Here is a 17,720-nt window from a genome sequence, read left to right on the forward strand (position 1 = left end):
TGTAAAAAATTATTATTATAAACAATTAATAACACATATATAATGATAAAGTAGATTGCAGTTTGCATCAACAAAAATAATTATGACCATATTTTTGTTTCCACCGTCGATTTATAACGACAATTTGGTGCACTATTCTTGTCACTAAAAATTATATTGTGTATTTTTACTTAATGTATATCTTTAGGAATAAATCTAAAATTAATTACTACTTAATATTCCGTCATTAGTATTATCTTTCTTCCTAGTGATAAAATTAAAATTAAAAAAAAATTATCGTTAAATGGCTCTAGAAAATCAACATACGTCAACTAAGAATGAAATAACGCGTAATTTTTAATTTATTGATGTGGATGCATGTATTAAAAACAAATGATCTATCCTAATTCAAACAAATCTACATGGGTTGATTCTTGAAAATGCAATCTTATCACAAAAGTATATATCAATATATCTTGAACAATTGGAGATCAAATCTTTTATTAATGATAGGGCAATTTGTTGGGGATGAATGAATGGACAACACAATACGTAAAAGGTGGTCCTAATTCCTAAACCCCAACCCAACCCCACCCTTATGAAAAAGAAGTAGGAATGAACAACGCCGTGAGTGACTTTGTGCTTGACTCTATGCACATCACAAGCCCCACACCCCATTAATTTCTTCAATTTCACTCATTTCTAGTTTTGCTTCAACCACTTGCCTATATTTTTATTCACACATATAAAAAGGATGGGTCATGTTACATGTGGTTGAAATACAACATGAGTATATTAATATTGTTAGGCCATGTTTATCAGCCTACATTAGGTTAGATATCTGGCATAATTTGGGCTGATCACTCTTTTATAAATTTTTAGGTTATCGTGCAGTTGAATGGAATGACTCGGTATAAAGGGTGGTTTTTTGTTGGCTGTAATCTACTCAAATCGGATGTGATTATGTGTTGAGCTCAATTTTGTTAGTGTAGGTGATCGGAAAGCCAATTAGTTAGTTGTTTTGTAATATACTGTTAATAATCTCATGAATATACATTTATTCTTTGGCTATCTTTGTCTTGTTATATTATATGTTAGTACTGTATTTTACGAACAAAGCCAATAGATCAGTTAAACTAATGAAGTTAGGTTGTCCATTTGATGACAACTATGAAACCAACTTTCGAAAATTGGATTTAAACATTTTAAAATCGAGAACCTTCAAGAATGGGCGTTGAGGAGTTCTTTGAGACTTGAGCTAAGTGATTCATTCATATTATGAGTGTCATATTTCATTGATGATGTACGTGTGACGTCTATGCACTTTAGTGGGTGCTTTACAAGTGAGTTGTCAAGTTCACTGAATTGACTAGCAAAAATGTAGCACCCCCTACTCGCTACATCTAATTATCACTATTTCACCCTTACTTTTAAATTAAAACTCACTTTATAAGTAATTCTCTTTCAACCCATAAAATAAATTCTAAATTATCAGCATAATATATATATCACAAAAGGTACTAGATATCACCAAAAGTTTATATTTACCCCCACTAGATGTCCTCATGTACATAACTTCAAGGAAAATCATACCACAACTTAAAACACAAATCCCGATAAAAGACCAAAATATTTAACAACCCAACAATAAAAAACTCTGGCTTAAGATGTCACGGCTGACCCACCTAATAAAGACGACGGCACCGCTCAAAGTCCAAGGTGGCTAATCAGTGTGACCTATCTCCTGAAAAGTACGTGGCAAGCGCCATTGTGTGATATCCCCACACTCTTTTACTCCAGCTGTGTAGCAATATAGCACAGGACATCACAACAAACATGATACCCCCACACCACCCCAGTGTGTAGCTAACAACACAGGATATTCCCTGCTACCTCGGAATACCCCTGTACCCTACGCGCCATGGTACCTAGCTTAAATCATATATTTTTCATATCTCATTGTCAACACATTTTCATAAACCATTGACTGTGCTTCCACTAGATAAACATCATCTTTTATTTCAATTCACAATCATCATTCTATTCTTTACAACAATTACTTCCTCAATAATAACTTCCAATTTGATTTCATACAACAATCAATTACACGATCACGTAATCATACCACTCTCACGTCCAACCATTACAAACACATATGACACATAATAACAATTCCACCAATATTAGGGTAATCTAAAAAATAAACCACAACTAATCAATATACGGAAGCCACGTTTAATATTATAAAGTCACGTTCACGATCGCATCCAAGAAACCAATATGTATAACATATACAATACTACATATATATATATATATATATATATATAACCAATTAGCTATACTTACCTTAAATCCCAAAATGTTTCGATTGCACGAGGGACTGCTTAACCCTCTACTTTGTCGTCACGTCCTATAATAAAATATTATACGTATAATCAATATATTTAGAATATTATAACTCTAAATAAAATATTATATAATGTTCGTACATTTCATACCAATCTTTTAGTATTCCACTTATATTAAAGTCCAAACCCCTGTTTCATTTTATTTTAGATAACTATACTTTCTAAACTTCTCAATCATATAATTGATTTATCAACTAAATCATAAGAATTCATTTAATCAAACCCCATAGATATTTATAACTGTCGTTTTTAATAACATTCGTAAATGAGATTATCATTAAAACCTCATCTTTCCTTCTTAATAACATAATATTCTTTAAATATAAATTTTTGAGACATTTCTATGAATTTTCTACCAATTTATCGTTGCTATACAATTTAATTAAATAATAGTACATAGAATTACCTATGTGGTTAATCATTCCGATGGAATTGTGTAAATTAGCTATAGTAATAATTAAATCTAACAAATCTAATATTTTAATTATCCAATTATATCATTTTTATAGCAAAATGTGATATTTAATTCAACATTAATTTAAATAGCCAAAAATATAAAATACTCCGATTAAATAGTACATCGCTCAATATAATCAATATTTAATAAATAAACTAATTAAACAATATAATTATATAAATTAATATAAATTAAAATCAAAATTTCATACCTCAGATATCGCCGGAATTGTGCGTGTACATGTATATTGTAATGTGTGTGTGAATGTGATTGTGCATGTGTGTGCATTATAATTGAGAAAGAGAGGAGAGAGAAGTGGGTGGGCGGTGGCCGCCCCTCTCATCCACTCTCTCCTTTCTCATCATTTTACATATATATATATATATATATATTATATAATATTATTATTATTATTTTATTATTTAATTAAACTTTTCTCATAATACCCATTACGTTCTTTCTAATTTTTTTAATTAATATAATTTGCTTTAAAATATTATAACGAACTCCAATTTAATCCGTTCAAGTTTTATCATCCCAAATTTAATCTATAATTTATTTACTAATTAAATTTAAATTTCTAATAATTACTAATTAGTCTCCCAATTACATGAAAAATTCTACGGACGTTACAAAAATTGTCATATGAAAGCCCACGTGATATGATTGGTATAACTAGAATTCTTTAGGTGAGATAGTATGGGAATTAATCCTCTGATATGAGGAGCCACAATAGCTTTGTGTATGGTACGGTTGTATCTTGGTCCTAACTGATGTGACTGTGGTATTGCATGATTGCCAAAAACCTGCACCTGTGCATTCAAAATATACATAGAGGTGGTGTGTTCAAGAAGGAATCTGCCGTCCATAATGAGATGATGGCAATCTCTCATATCTTCTAGACTATGTTAATCTCTAAAAGTCTGTGGTCACAACCATTGATCAAATAGAAAATAGTTTTTCATATTGATTAATGAAACGCATTGTCAATAGTGGGTACATAATTATCAAAGTGAAGTATGAAAACCAATTTAAAATTTACGTCCCAGACTTTGATCAGGAAATAACTTAATGGAAGGATTGTGGCCACCCATGATAGGGGTACTATTCGATTAATGAGTTGATCAAAAGTGATTAATTGAGTATAATTCAATTAGTCTACAATAAGTTAGTTGCCAGATTAAATTTCATATGTGATACAAATTCAAGTATAGTTGAAGAGAAACCTATAAAGATCACGTACAAAACACTAACAATATTGTGCGAAATTAATTGGAGAAATAATTTTGGATGTAAATCAATCATTGAATTAATTCTTGAATATATAGATGATTAATTTAAAGGACTTTAAATTAATTATTTAACTAATTGAATTATTCAATTGAGGTCCTATGTGATATGAAAGCCAAAGTATTAATTAATTGAATTAATTAAATATTTGAATTTTGGGATTAGTTGATTTTAAGTTCAAGAATTAAATAAAGATTCGATATGTTCTTGAAATTAATTTGATCAATTAATTACGAATCCAGACTCAAAATGTGTTTAATTCAAATTATGGTCAAGACTTAAGAGACCACAAAGATCTACCATGCACTAAATGCCATTGCTTAAGGGCTTGCATCCTCATGAGTGGAGCTCACGTACTCTTGACTTGAAGCAAGTTATAGAGGGAGCGCTCGGTCGTTTGAGCATATTTGCAAGGTGTGTGCACCTGTTTCCTCTCCCTCACTCTCTTGTATCTCATTCATCTTTTTCTTATGAGTTTCAAACTGATTCAAGACTTTCGTAATAAACCTAGATCACTTACTTCGTAGAAGCGTTGTTCTAGTACCACTCTTTTGAGTTTCTAGCAAGGCTTAAAGAGATACAAAATGGTGTTTTATGTGAACTTGCTATAGAGAGCTTTGTTATTTTTATAACACAATTCAATAATAAAAAAAAATAGAATAAATTGACGTCTTTTGAAATTAGTCCAATTACACAAATACTCCATGCCTCCCTTTGTAAAAGTGCACATTCATTGAGGTTGTAATTGTAATTATAATTATAATTATAAGTACACATCCTATTCAATGACGAAACTTTACCAAACATCCCTAAGTACATTGCACTAACACCCTTTCCAAGAGTCACCTGTAATTCTATAAAAGATGAGGGTGGTTTATGTAATTAGGTCTAATTTTAGGGAATATCGTCCAATAAAATATGATAAAAGAAAAGAAGTTAATATTAGTTTCTATAATGGGCTGGACCGAACATATAGAGCCCAATTAGTGCTGACTGGTTTTGGGCCCCTATGCAATATGGGCCCGTAGCAACTTGATGTCCTTATAAATTTGAGGGAGCAGGATTTAGGGTTTTTTGGTTGCTCTCTTTCAGTTTGTGTTTAACGTACTTATAAATAAGAGGGCGCGCCAATTAGGGTTTCCTACTCTTCTTTTAGTGTCTGGTGGCTGTCCATCTTTGCCAGCTGAAATTGTAATCCGGTAATTGAATTCTACCTGTTTTACCTTTTTTCTTTTTTTTTTAAATTTTCTTGTTAGTTTAGTGTTGATTTTGCTAGTTCTGTGAAAATGTGATTGTTCAAGGTTATTTTGAAGATTTTATCTTTCTTGAAGTATTTTGACTGTTGCGATAATGTTCGAGAAGGCGAAGATCTGGAGAAGTGGAGAAACGCATCGGTTTTTTAGGTTTGATTAGGTGATAAAATAGCAATAGAACAAATGAATAGTAAAGCGTTTAGGACTCTCGACCTTGAATCTATTGTTTATGTTAACTTGGCTTTACATTAAATTCACCTTATTAGCAGAATTTGTTGTACGTCGGAAGCTCAGTTTTTATTTGTATTTGTTTCTTTAGCTCCTTTGCTTTCTTGCCACTAATGAGTATTTTTGCTGAAATTTAGGTGTTTCTGTTATTCACTTAGTTGTTGAATACACCTGCCAAGATGCAGAACGAAGAGGGACAAAACATGGATCTGTACATTCCCCGAAAGTGGTAAATACCCATTATACATGTCTTTAAGTAGTATATTTGTTGAGATCTGGTTTCTTCTGGCAATTATAGATGTTGTACTATGTATGAGGGCCGTGTTAAATTGTGTTGTGGAGATAAATTGCAATTCCAAACCTGCTGCAGGCACTGCAATACCTATGACTTCCAGGCTCTTATTTTGGATGTCCTGAAGCAATCTTTGAGTGTGAAGCATCGGTGTTGTTTGATACTTGACTAATATTTGGAAATTGTAAATGCAGCTCTGCTACTAATAGATTGATTACTTCCAAGGACCATGCATCGGTGCAGATCAATATCGGCCATGTGGATGAGAGGGGCATTTACACTGGTGCATTCTCTACTTTTGCTCTTTGTGGCTTCATTCGTGCTCAGGTACTTTATTATTTATTGGCAGTTGTGGATGGTTTTGTTCGTATGTTGTGTAAAATGTCAGTTTTTAGCATTTTCAGTTTGTTTATGCTTGATCCTTGATTGATAATTATTTGAATAGAATGAGACTTTTAATGGCTTATGAAAAGTATAAAACCTCGATATATATATATATGCTGTTCATTCTTCTTGTTTTGATCTTGTGAAGGAGAATTGTGTTTTTCATTGAAAATTGTAATTCCTCTTCTATCCTTATTAGCTTGGTGGGGTGAAATAATTAGATATCCAATAAAAGCAGAGGTTAGGAGGTTTTTATGGTTATATGATTAGTGTAAAAAAATCATGGAAGCTGGGAGGAGTAGTAAGTCTCAGTAGTGCTCCTTAATATATATTTGCAGCTGATAGAACTGGCTGTCCAAGGCCTCTGAGGTTTCCAGGCTGAAGCATAGTCTTTGCTGTTGATCTGGGGCTGATCTGCCTTTTCTAAATGGTTTCCATGTACATATTGGGTTACTAGCTCTTATTACCGAGAGATTACACAAACGTACACCTTAATTTTTCCTTTTTCAACAATTTGAGTGATAAAGTTATTTTTATGTTTAAAATGAATCTAGATAATCTGGACCACTCCCTGTGCTTCTTTACTGTTGCCGTATCTTAGCAATGGTGATATTTGTCCTTTTTGCATCATTATTTCTATGTGAAGTAATAGGTTCTTTTTTGAAATCAACTTCTCTTTCTATCTATCCAGGGTGATGCTGATAGTGCCTTGGATCGCCTCTGGCAGAAGAAGAAAGTGGAAGTCCGGCAACAGTAGGATGTTTTGTTGTCTTTGTTTGGAATTTTGATCTGTTCCAGAGTTCAAAATACTAATTCCTGGATTAATCATGTTTAGAAATTTTGTTTATTGAAAGCATCGATGTGGAGACAATCTACTGTCATTTATAATCTTTTTGAAGCTTCCTGAAACTCTTGGATCATTCTTGGCACAATTGATTACCCTTTTTGAAGTATGTTCTCATGTTATCAGAATGCACATACATAAGCTCACACATTCAAACACACAAACACAAGTGTAACTGGACGTGCTAGAAATTTACTATTTTCTATTGTTATGGTGTTAGGGCTTAAGCATGAGCATGGCCATTAACATGTACACAGTATACTTGTTAGAGATCCATGGGGCTTAAGTTTCCTGAAGGCCGACCTTCCTCATCCCTACTATTTCTACTGTTCAAGACTACAAATCGAACCACATTATCTGTTATGATGTGTGTAACAAATTGAAATTGAACCAAGTTGCATTGCACTTAATGGTATGTTAGCAGTTTAGAATTAAAAATATTGTTACAAAATCGGACCACCAAATATATATAAATTATTAAAAAAATACAAATTCAATATGTAAAATAACTTGGAAAAGAGCCACATGTCGAAGTAAAATGGAAGTTGTAAGGGTTTTTCGTGTTAAATTGATAGAAATTAGACAAATTTCTTTTTGTATTTTTATGATTGAAAAAGGTACTGCTCAAAAAGTTCTTATAAAATTTGGGAAGAATCTGCGCAGCATGAGCAAGATAGAATCTGACATTAAACAGGATGAATACATAGAACTGTTCATAACATGATGTTTGTTTCCCCTCCAGCGCCTAGAAAGATCTCACTCCAACTTGACAAGTTCTTTACCTCAACTAATCGGTACACGTTCAGGATAGAATCTACCTCCAGACAGTTCAACTTATGTACGACTGATGATCAGCATGAACACATTGTATCCTTCAACCGCGCCAGGATGCACAATCAGTGATAGTTTTCTTCAAGAGACATTGTACCTTATATCTTTATTCTCTTTACATCGGTCTCAGGGACGTTAACGTCATTCCCATTGTGGCCAAACGGCTCGGCCGACTGCCCATGGATATAGATACTATTAGCTTTAATGAAGCACGAATTTTCATGTTGATCGACTTTAATGAAAATATAAAAAGGTAACTCACATTCTCATTCGGGACAACTGCATATCTCTCAGTGGGGGAAACCCAAGCTTTTTCTGCTGGTAAAAAACGTCAGTTATTGCTGGAACATGTTACAATGATAAACTGAAACAATTTTGACCGTGATAACAGAAACCTGATGATACGTCGACTTTGGATGCCTCTATGTGCTGCCCGCTTGATCCATCCATACTTAATGCCTCTATAATCTTCGGAATGTTTCTATGACAAGATAAGTAAAAATCGATCATATAACAGAGAAAGCATGTTGTTTATCAGTAGAGTTCACAGAAAAGTTCTGAACAGCTTAGATGTGATTTCTGACAGGAAGCCAATGAAGTTCACAGTATGAGAAATAGCAGAAAAAATGTAAGAGCTTTTGCATATATATTGTCCCACTACCACAACTTTAAGATTACTGATACATCTTTTACATGTATTACATTCTGGTGGCAAGATACATATACTTGATAGAAAGCCTGTTGCATTATTTGTTCATGGAATGCTAAAATTGCGGTGAATAGGTTTAATGATTCCTTTTCACGGTGCCTAACAGCAAGAAGTGGATGAAAGCAACTTCTGCCATTTATCATCTTAATTCAAGAAATTTTGAGTAGTATTTCCAGATATTTAGAATTCCTTCATGTCTTTATTCGTCATCTAGTTCACGCTCAGAGGAAGTGAGGTCTTAAATTCTTCACTTAGAACATAATTTTCAAATCACTAGATAATGGAATCTGATTTTAACTGCACTAATTATCACAGATGAGGCAAGTTTTTGCTAGTGGAATAAATGTCCAAAGCATGAAACCTAGGACACTTTGCATCATCTGTAATATGTTGAGTACGAGAAAGGAGTGGTCAGCCAGCGAATTCTTACCGGTCAACAGAGTCACCATGGCCGAGTTGACCATTTGTACCTCTTCCCCATGAAAAGACATTTTGCCTTTCGGTGACAGCAAGCGTATGCCTCCAACCACACGATATATTCACTACTTTCTGCAACAGACAAACCCAAGTAGAATACGGAATTAAAAGAGAATAAATTAAGAATTGAACGGCTGAACCATTTATTCCCGAACAATTTTCAAAAAGGGTGCAAAAGAACTACAGAAATGATAGTGTTGCCAATGAAAATGAGTCTACCAGTATGAAGTAATTGAGAACAAGAACATACCTGGTCAAGTGGAAATTTGACTTGCACAGGTGAGCAATGATCAACATTGTTGCCAACACCAACTTGTCCGAACTTCACGTAGAGAAAGTTGATGTTTAAATCAGTTCTGTTGACCAAGGCATATCTAAAACTATGTACACACACACATATATATTTCAGTTAAGAGACTTTTCATATAAATAATCTATACCCAGAGAATGGTGATGCCACATTAAGCATACATGAAAATTAAAAAGATAAGAGAATATAAGCAAAATGTCATTGCACAATATAAAAAACTCTCCGAGAATCATGATATGATTGTATTTTGGCTACATCAGAAAGCAACTATATTTTAGACCTTATTCCAGCCCCAGCCATAAAGTTTTCCATCAGCTGTCACTGCCATTGTATGTCTCCAACCACCAGAAATCTGGCAAGAGAAGGAGCATTAAAAGAACTCCATAAACAAGAATTATACAAAACCAGTATATCCTGTTGTATTCACATATTCAGAAGATCTAGAGTTTCATAGAATATAAGGTAACAGGATAATTCAGTTTGAAGAGACCTACAAAAAAGGTTTTTTCAATTATTGCCATGAAATGAAAGGATTCTAGGTGGATGAGTTTTTTGCTTCTCTTCCTTTCTGTCGCAAAAAAACTACACCTTAAGTTGGTGTGAAGAAAGGATATTTACTTGAGATATACGATGTTCACGCAAAGCTTCAAGCTTCTGAGGAATTAGGTGGTCCTCAAAATCCCCATGTCCAAGTTGGCCATATTTGCTCCACCCATAAGTATAAATACTACCAGAAGAGGAGACGGATATTGTATGTCGCCATCCACATGCAACCAGGACCATCTTTTCTCCCTGCAAGAGCGATAATCATGAGTTTATGGGCGAAACAGAAAAAGAAGGTTCAAAATTATGCACCTATTAGACTGCGAGATATTATGAACTCCAGCTTAGAGTTCACACTTTACATTCTTTAGATATAAGCTCAAGTTATGGAATTTTATTACTATGAGTAGTGCATGGAGAGTAACGTATTGCATCTGGATAACCTCTTTCAGCCAGCCAGTATTACCTAGGTAGCATGTTAAAAGATCGAAAATATTGGAATATGATGCTTACATACCTGAATGGTTGAAACTTTCCCTGGGACTAAGCGGTCATCTCTGTCGCCTAAACCCAAATTACCGTATCTACCCCAGCCCCAACCATAAAGCTCACCATCTTCTGTTACAGCTGCCGTATGCTCAGCACCAGCAGCAACCATTTTCACTGATATTCCCTACAAAAAGTACACAAGATTATTTGCCTCTAAATAAGTCTACCAAAACGCTTGCAACTCTAAGTTCATCACCTTTGAGTTAATCTGCAAATATTTCTATCAAATTTAAGAGGTAAATTATCGATGAGCTGTCTTATAAGCTAAACATGACTGTTGTGGGCTTACAGAAGGAAAAACTGGAATAGTAAATAATCAAATGGTTGATTGCCAGTGTACAAAATTACCACAAACAGTATTGCTCAAAACTCTGGAACATATTCTCCTCTGTCAATAGTTTTTGCTAATTTTCTTTTTCTTCAAAGAAAAATGGAGTCTTTGGTGGGGGAAAGTGTTGCTAATAGTGACACAAATATTGACCAAGGCAAAAGGTCTCTTAATTCTCAATGCTCTTGCAAGTTCGAACTCAGACTAATTATAAGCTGCCAAAAGAAATGGGTACATACATTTGTAACATCATTCATCAACCAAAATCACATGTTATACTTTTGTAAACTTTTTGTGTTTCGAATTTCTCATGATGATTCCTCTTCCAACTTTGTGTCAATAACATTTGCTCATGAGAGATGGAGCTTATGATATTCATCAGTAGCATGGTTGACTCAGTTCTTGTTAGAAACATGAGAGTAAATTATAAATGACCAGAGAATTATATACTCTCATCAACATGAACCTTTTTCACTACCTGGAAACGAAGAGGAAACAAACTTATAAAGGTTGCCAAAGATGAATTTCCATAATAAATGTTCCTTATTCCAGAGTTCGAACGATTGCATAGCGCAATCCGTTTGCCATCATGAAATGATTATTAACATTATTGTTGTCATCATTGTTTTGGGAGGGAAGAAAGCTATCCTTGTTATGCTTACACAATCTTGCACAGAACGGAAATTTGTCTTTCAATAATGCCAACAATGACGAAAATTGCAAAGTGAACAGGGGGAAAATGTACGTGAATGGCAATATAGCATCTTCATGTGCTAATTGGAGAAAAAAAAGAAAGAAAGAAAAGAGTGACGTGAAATTCTCGAGAACCAAATTAACAGTCAATACCTGGAAAGCTTCAATCTTCCGGGGTACAAGAGAATCCTCTGTGTTCCCAAGTCCTAGTTGACCATTTTGATTCCTTCCCCAACTTCAGTTAAATAGAAGTAAAATCAGATAAAAGATACCATAAAAGGTCTTCCAGGACGTGGAACTTAGAGTACACAACCAAAAGAATTGTGAAAGTACGATCATAATCCATAATTGAACAAAATTATTCTGGATAGAGACCATCCAAGTATTTCTTGCTTGGAATAATATTACCTAGGAATAAGCATGCATGTCAAAAGCTAGAAGTAAACAGATGATGCAGCTGAGAATAAAGTTATCTCGTGGTTGCTTTGTGTTATTGGCGAACTTCAAGAAATGATCGACTTCCACACCATGAATGAATTGCTTTAAAAACCAGTCAGTATTAGTAAACTGGTCGTGAAAAAAGTTGGGACAAGTGCATATTATTGTGAGTAAAAGAGTTTAGGAGAAATGTACTATTGTAAGTAGCAAATAGCTTCTTGTCAAACATTTGGACGTTTTAACTTCAACCAACAATTTAACTGTGTGTTCGTCTGGAGGAATAACACAGCTTTAGCAAAGGACCTCAAGCTTTTGTTTTCAGGGATGACTAGAAGCAACCCATCTAAATTCCAATTTTGGAATACGTTGGCTATTCCAAACTCATAATGTGCAGACACAATATAAGTTGAACCACCGACTCAAGTTAGTTTAGAAATTGGATTGCCTTGATTATTACACATTCACTGTGCAATGTTCCAATAAAAATTACAAAGAAATAACTTAGAGATGTAGGAGAGAAGATTTAACAGTGGACTTGCTAATGTCAAAGTTGAACTGAGAGAGCAGTTTCAAGCTCGCCAATCATGTGGAGAAGCTTAATTTCTGGTGGGAGGTCTTGAGCAAACAAGGTTCTTTCTTCTGCATCATCCACCAAATTTTTTGGGCACTGTTTCCTAGGCAGAAATTTAGCACAAACAAATTTGTCTACATACATAAATGTGCAATGCATGCAAATATATATCTGTGATGTAGACATTAGGGCTCAAAGAATGTCTTCCCTTAAAAACTTTCCTGCCCCTAGAGCTGCATTTAGTGTGAGATAGAGTACACAACTTCAGAAACTCCTGTAAAACTGGCTGGATGAAGCTTGTTAGTTCAGTTCTTATTGGGAGGAAATCTACTTCCTTTCCTTCCATTACATGAATTTAGTCCCAGCAATTTTAGCCTAAATATTCAATCTCTAAAAAAAAACCTTTGTCAGATTCTTCATTAAAGTGTAGATCACCGAATCACAACATTTTGTCTTCCTACACTTCATTATTTTAAGTTTTGGCCACTAACTTTTTGAGGTTTGACTACTCATCATAGAGAAATATCTTAAAGCATGCATCTTGATTAGTTCAAAGAAACTAAAAGACCACAGGATTAAAAATGTTCTCTGAGACAATGAAGCATATCATTTGATAAGAAAACAGTCAAGGGCTCAGGCAACCAACCTTTGAACCTCGCCTTCCATAGTCACTGCTAAACAATGGCTGTCCCCACAAGCAATTTGCTTAATGCGCAGGCCTTGTAAGGCTTTTATTGGTTGCGGAGTAAACAAGTCACTAGAGTTTCCATGACCTAACCTCCCAAAATCACCCCTGGAAAATGTTTGTTTAATGAACAAATAGTAAGATAATCTGAATATGAGTCCATCAGAAAGAAAAGGATAGTAGAAAACCAGACCGTGAAAGAAGATAGCAGGTCAACAATAAACGGATTCCAGAAGCAACACTAGATGCGGTAAATTTTTGAGGTTACGAGAATAAAATGGCTAGTAATGAATGGAGAAGCCACCAAGAAAACAAAATAATGCTTCAAGAGACAATTAACAACGTAAAAGACATTTCTTGCCAAGGGATGTCGACTGATAAAGTTCTAGTATCTCGGCATCAATAGTATAACAGAGCTCTGCCAAACGAAACGTACCATCCCCAGCTGTATACTTGCAATTGCGATTCGGAATATGCAGTTGTATGGTCAGCCCCACTAGTAACAGATACTATTTCGTGACCATCCAGTGCACTCAACTGAGTAGGAGAAAATCGATCTTCGGCATCTCCATGGCCCAACTGTCCATCTTCTCCCCTTCCCCAAGAGCAAACAACACTACCAGCTGCATTACATGATCCACATATAACGTCATCCTCATTGTGTGCAAATATTTTGCAAGTGAAAATAACCCTCTCAAGGAGTTATATGAACAATGTATGAAATCCATGCACTCTTCCTTTCAAACCCCACCTGTTAATTCTATTCTCTGAAGCATAAAAAGCTCATAAAGTGGCAAAAGCTCAATATTAGCTATAGGAAAAACCGGGTTCCGAACTCTCAACCTACAACATACTTTTGACATTTAGACTTTAAGGGTGTTTGGCTGAGTTTATTCTGGGCATCTTAATAGGTCATATATGGAAGAGGACATAATTGTTCTGAAATTTAGATTTATTTTAGAAATAAACTCTTAATTGTGGAAACATTCGACAATATGAGCTCAGGAAGCTTATTAACGATAATGATGCAACTTATTGTCCTACTAGGGAATTGTTAACTTCCTATAAGTAACTTACGATTTCCCATATTATCTTAAAGGTGATTAATTCCCAGTTCAAAAAATTTGTATCAAATACTATACCATGTCTTGTGAACTCTGGAACATGTCTTATAGTTAAGGATCTTTTATCACAATTTGGTAACACCAGTTGGACAAGATTTTTATTTTAAATTTTATTGCATTTTCTGTTCCATTAACTGCAACAAACTTTTTCCTTAAAGATGACGTGATGTTTCTGTAAATGCGTATATACATTAAATGGAATAGAAATGCAACAAAATTTGGAACATCAAATCCAATCCACCAAAGAATATGCAATTTTTGGGTGTCCATTTCAAAAATTAGAACATATAATAACATAAATTATAATTTAAAAGTGGGATGCATATTTATCACATGTTAGACATCACCAAAATGCAATAGAAAATCTTTCCCTCTTTTACGGAAAGCTCATCTACTATAAAAATGCTCCGAGTCGAGGTATTAATGATTTGCGAAGAACATCAAGTTCAAATAGCAGGTAAATCCACTCTCTTACAATAAAAAAATTCAGAATTTATTATAATGTTTTAAAACTTGAATTATCTCAATTAAAAAACGACTTTACAGGCAAGCAACACGCCGCATTGACTTATCTGCATGTCTATTAGAAAAATTGTCAAAACACCAATAGGGTGCAAAAATATCGATGGGAAATCGCATCATTGCCCCTTATTAAATTCAAAAGTACCGAAAGAGTAACGTGGAGCATCCCAGTCCATGCAAACAAACCACATCTCCCAACTAACTTCACCCCCCCACCCCAACTGTTACTACAGCAAAAACACCACTGTAAAATCCGATTCAACTGTCTACAGTTAACATCAAATGAATCAAAGTTAAAGAAGAAGAAAACTAATCAAAAAATTCAAAGGCATTAGAGAATCATGCGCGCATATTCAACATGCTCTATAGAAACATTCACGCGCGTAGGGAATTGAGAGTACTTACAGAGGAGAGCGACGGAGTGACTAGCGCCGGCGGATATGAGGAGGACTCTGCGAATCGGTCCAGAAACGGCGTCGCTGCCACTACTACTGCCACTGTGCATTTGCACTTCCTCCGCCATCTTCTCTCTCAAATATTTGGGTTGAAAAAACGAGAGAGAGAGAGAGAGAGAGAGAAGAGATTAAATTAGGCAGTAAATGAAAGAGAAAAGATATTTAGAAGAATCGAGGTAGTTGTTTGTGTGCGCTGAAATGGAAGAGATAACAGGGGGTAGAGTGCGTGTATTTATAATGATAGGGATGGATGGGGGGGTGGAGGGGCATCAGGCATGTGCCTTTGCTGCCTACCTACTGCCTCAGAGATGGGGGAATGGTCTCTCCATCAATGTTCACTGTAATAAGTGGTGGACTATATGTTTCTGTTACCCTGCACTATGTTTCTTCTACTCTTCTTGTATCATTATTTTATACCATTCGTGTCAGGTCGGAGATCCAGTTCGTTCCAAACTTAGTCCAATCAACTGTTTAGAAGATGACGGTCGTATGCTCTCTAATAATAATTTTTCAATACTTAAATTAATTTGATGTTGGAAAAAAATACTAAATACTGGTGTGAAAGTAATAAATGCCGTACTAACAAATAAAAAAAGTTGAATTTATATATAGAGCCAAATGTACTCATTTGGGCCACGTGATATGCTCGTGATATATTGTTGACAGCGAATCCAACAGCTCAGAAGTTGGGTCGAGTCAAGTATGATCCGATATACGAGCAAGAAAGACGACGATCCTTATCCTAAGTTGATATTTTGCCTTTAAAGGAGGGTAGTTTGGTCCTTTCACCAATATATATACTCAAGATTTTACTTTTGGGAAAAAAAAAAGTCCAACTTTGAGTTTTAAGGTTTTCAAGATTTTTTTTTAGTTTAATTTCAAAATTAGGATTAAAGGTATTTTTGGTATTCTAATTATAGTTTATTTTCATTTTAGTCCTTTATCTTTTTAGAATTTGAAAAATATCTTGTCATATTTTAATTTGCTTGATTTTAATACACCAGTTGTCGGATTTTGTCTTGCTAGAAAATGCCACATAAATCTGACATGGCATTTTAATTTGGGAGAAGTGATTTTACTGGCTAATTATGCATGATAGGGCAATTACAGGGCTTTAATTCTTTTAGAAAATGTGACGTGGCATTATTAGCCACATGGCATTAAGTTATATTATTTACTAAAATCACTATTGTTTGTATTTAAAATAAAATTTTAATATTTTTTATATCTTTTAAAATTTATTTTTACTTCATTTTTTAAAAATTTAAAATATTTTTTTCTCTATCAATTATGTAGTATTAAATAATTTAAAATATTATTTAATGTAAATATTTTTTGCAAAATTATATTTATTATAAAGTATATTAATTCAATATCAAATACAAAAAAGTATATCAAGTTCTTAAAATTATTATTTGATACAAATAATATTTATCATTACATTACATGTACTTGAAATAAAAAAAATATTTTTTATTATTTTAGATTTGTTAAAAAATAAAAAATAATATATATTTTTTCCTCCCCTTATCGTTTTGTATATATATACTTAAATATGTATATATATGGCAACGACGGCCAAAAACCGTCGCTTCAACCATCGCGCCAACATCTGTGCGACGATGATTGCCCAAATTTAGGGTTAGCTGTCATCGCCTGATTGGGCAACAGCTGACCATGGTTGTAAATCTAGGGCGAGTTGTCGTTCCCCCCATCTTATAGGCGATCTGTCGCCCAAACTATTATAAGAAACATTGTCGTCATCTCCATATATATGAGAATATTAAATGACGAATAAAAATTAAAAATTCCTGTAATTTGTTTTGTTAACGTTAATATTGTTCGTCCAAACTCTAACTGAAAACGGTCAGGTGTTAATGGGAATTTTTGGAGAGAAAGTACGTGTAATTTTAAAACTATTTTGAAAAAAAGTATAATTTAAAATTTTAAGAGTTAAAATAATAAGAATTAAGATAACTTTGCATTATTATAAGAGAAATAGCCATTTTTTTCTATATAAGTTAGGCTTTGTATACTTTAATGAGATTATAAAAAATAGTCCCATAATTTTAAAAAATTCTCACTTTCAAAATAAATTAGTAAATTATAGTTTTTATTTTGCTAAATTAGGATAAGTTTTTTAAGAGAGAGAGAGAGAGTGAAGTTTAAGTAGAGAAAAAGCGTACCAAATAAATTTAATAATTTCCTTATGATTATTCTCATTGGCACTGTTGAATTTTATTATTTGTTATTTGGGATTAAGGTAAAATTGATTAGTTATTTTGTTAGGGAGCTATTCATTTCATAAAAATATTTATAATTTTTTAAATAATGAAAGTGTATTTGT

General features: G+C 33.8%; 2 protein-coding genes across 3 annotated transcripts; one reads left to right on the plus strand and one right to left on the minus strand.

Moving 5' to 3' along the window:
* Positions 1-5,181: 5,181 nt before the first annotated feature.
* LOC105178037 (small ribosomal subunit protein eS21) lies at positions 5,182-7,203 on the plus strand. The gene is made up of 4 exons (XM_011101377.3): positions 5,182-5,336; positions 5,756-5,847; positions 6,105-6,237; positions 6,986-7,203. The coding sequence occupies exons 2-4, from the start codon at positions 5,798-5,800 to the stop codon at positions 7,049-7,051; spliced, it is 249 nt and encodes an 82-aa protein (XP_011099679.1). The 5' UTR covers positions 5,182-5,336; positions 5,756-5,797; the 3' UTR covers positions 7,052-7,203.
* A 591-nt stretch (positions 7,204-7,794) lies between these two features.
* Positions 7,795-15,661, minus strand: UVR8 (Regulator of chromosome condensation (RCC1) family protein). Of its 2 annotated transcripts, none has more exons than XM_011101376.3 (12): positions 15,324-15,661; positions 13,709-13,895; positions 13,234-13,380; positions 11,732-11,813; positions 10,526-10,681; positions 10,084-10,257; positions 9,746-9,817; positions 9,406-9,477; positions 9,109-9,227; positions 8,365-8,450; positions 8,232-8,284; positions 7,795-8,142 (listed from the first exon to the last, which is right to left on the minus strand). In XM_011101376.3, exons 1-12 carry the CDS (start codon positions 15,439-15,441, stop codon positions 8,068-8,070), a joined length of 1,341 nt encoding a protein of 446 aa, XP_011099678.1. In that variant the 5' UTR covers positions 15,442-15,661; the 3' UTR covers positions 7,795-8,067. The 2 variants fall into 2 exon arrangements, with proteins under 2 accessions (XP_011099678.1, XP_011099677.1); XM_011101375.3 differs by having other exon boundaries at positions 8,232-8,287.
* Between the last annotated feature and the right edge of the window lie 2,059 nt (positions 15,662-17,720).

The sequence above is a fragment of the Sesamum indicum genome, linkage group LG9 (assembly GCF_026168435.1).
Source record: "Sesamum indicum cultivar Baizhima isolate 11 linkage group LG9, ASM2616843v1, whole genome shotgun sequence".
Taxonomy (NCBI): Eukaryota; Viridiplantae; Streptophyta; class Magnoliopsida; order Lamiales; family Pedaliaceae; genus Sesamum; species Sesamum indicum.

What these genes read in the sequence shown, in the direction of transcription:
- LOC105178037 (XM_011101377.3), top strand. Translation starts at nt 5,798, where the DNA reads ATGCAGAACGAAGAGGGACAAAACATGGATCTGTACATTCCCCGAAAG. An exon ending in CTGTACATTCCCCGAAAGTG is followed by an intron (nt 5,848 to 6,104) that starts GTAAATACCCAT and finishes TTGTAAATGCAG; the next exon opens with CTCTGCTACTAATAGATTGA. An exon ending in GTGGCTTCATTCGTGCTCAG is followed by an intron (nt 6,238 to 6,985) that starts GTACTTTATTAT and finishes CTATCTATCCAG; the next exon opens with GGTGATGCTGATAGTGCCTT.
- UVR8 (XM_011101375.3), bottom strand. Translation starts at nt 15,441, where the DNA reads ATGGCGGAGGAAGTGCAAATGCACAGTGGCAGTAGTAGTGGCAGCGAC. An exon ending in CATGGTGACTCTGTTGACCG is followed by an intron (nt 8,451 to 9,108) that starts GTAAGAATTCGC and finishes ATCTTGTCATAG; the next exon opens with AAACATTCCGAAGATTATAG. An exon ending in CAGTTGTCCCGAATGAGAAT is followed by an intron (nt 8,143 to 8,231) that starts GTGAGTTACCTT and finishes ATCCATGGGCAG; the next exon opens with TCGGCCGAGCCGTTTGGCCA.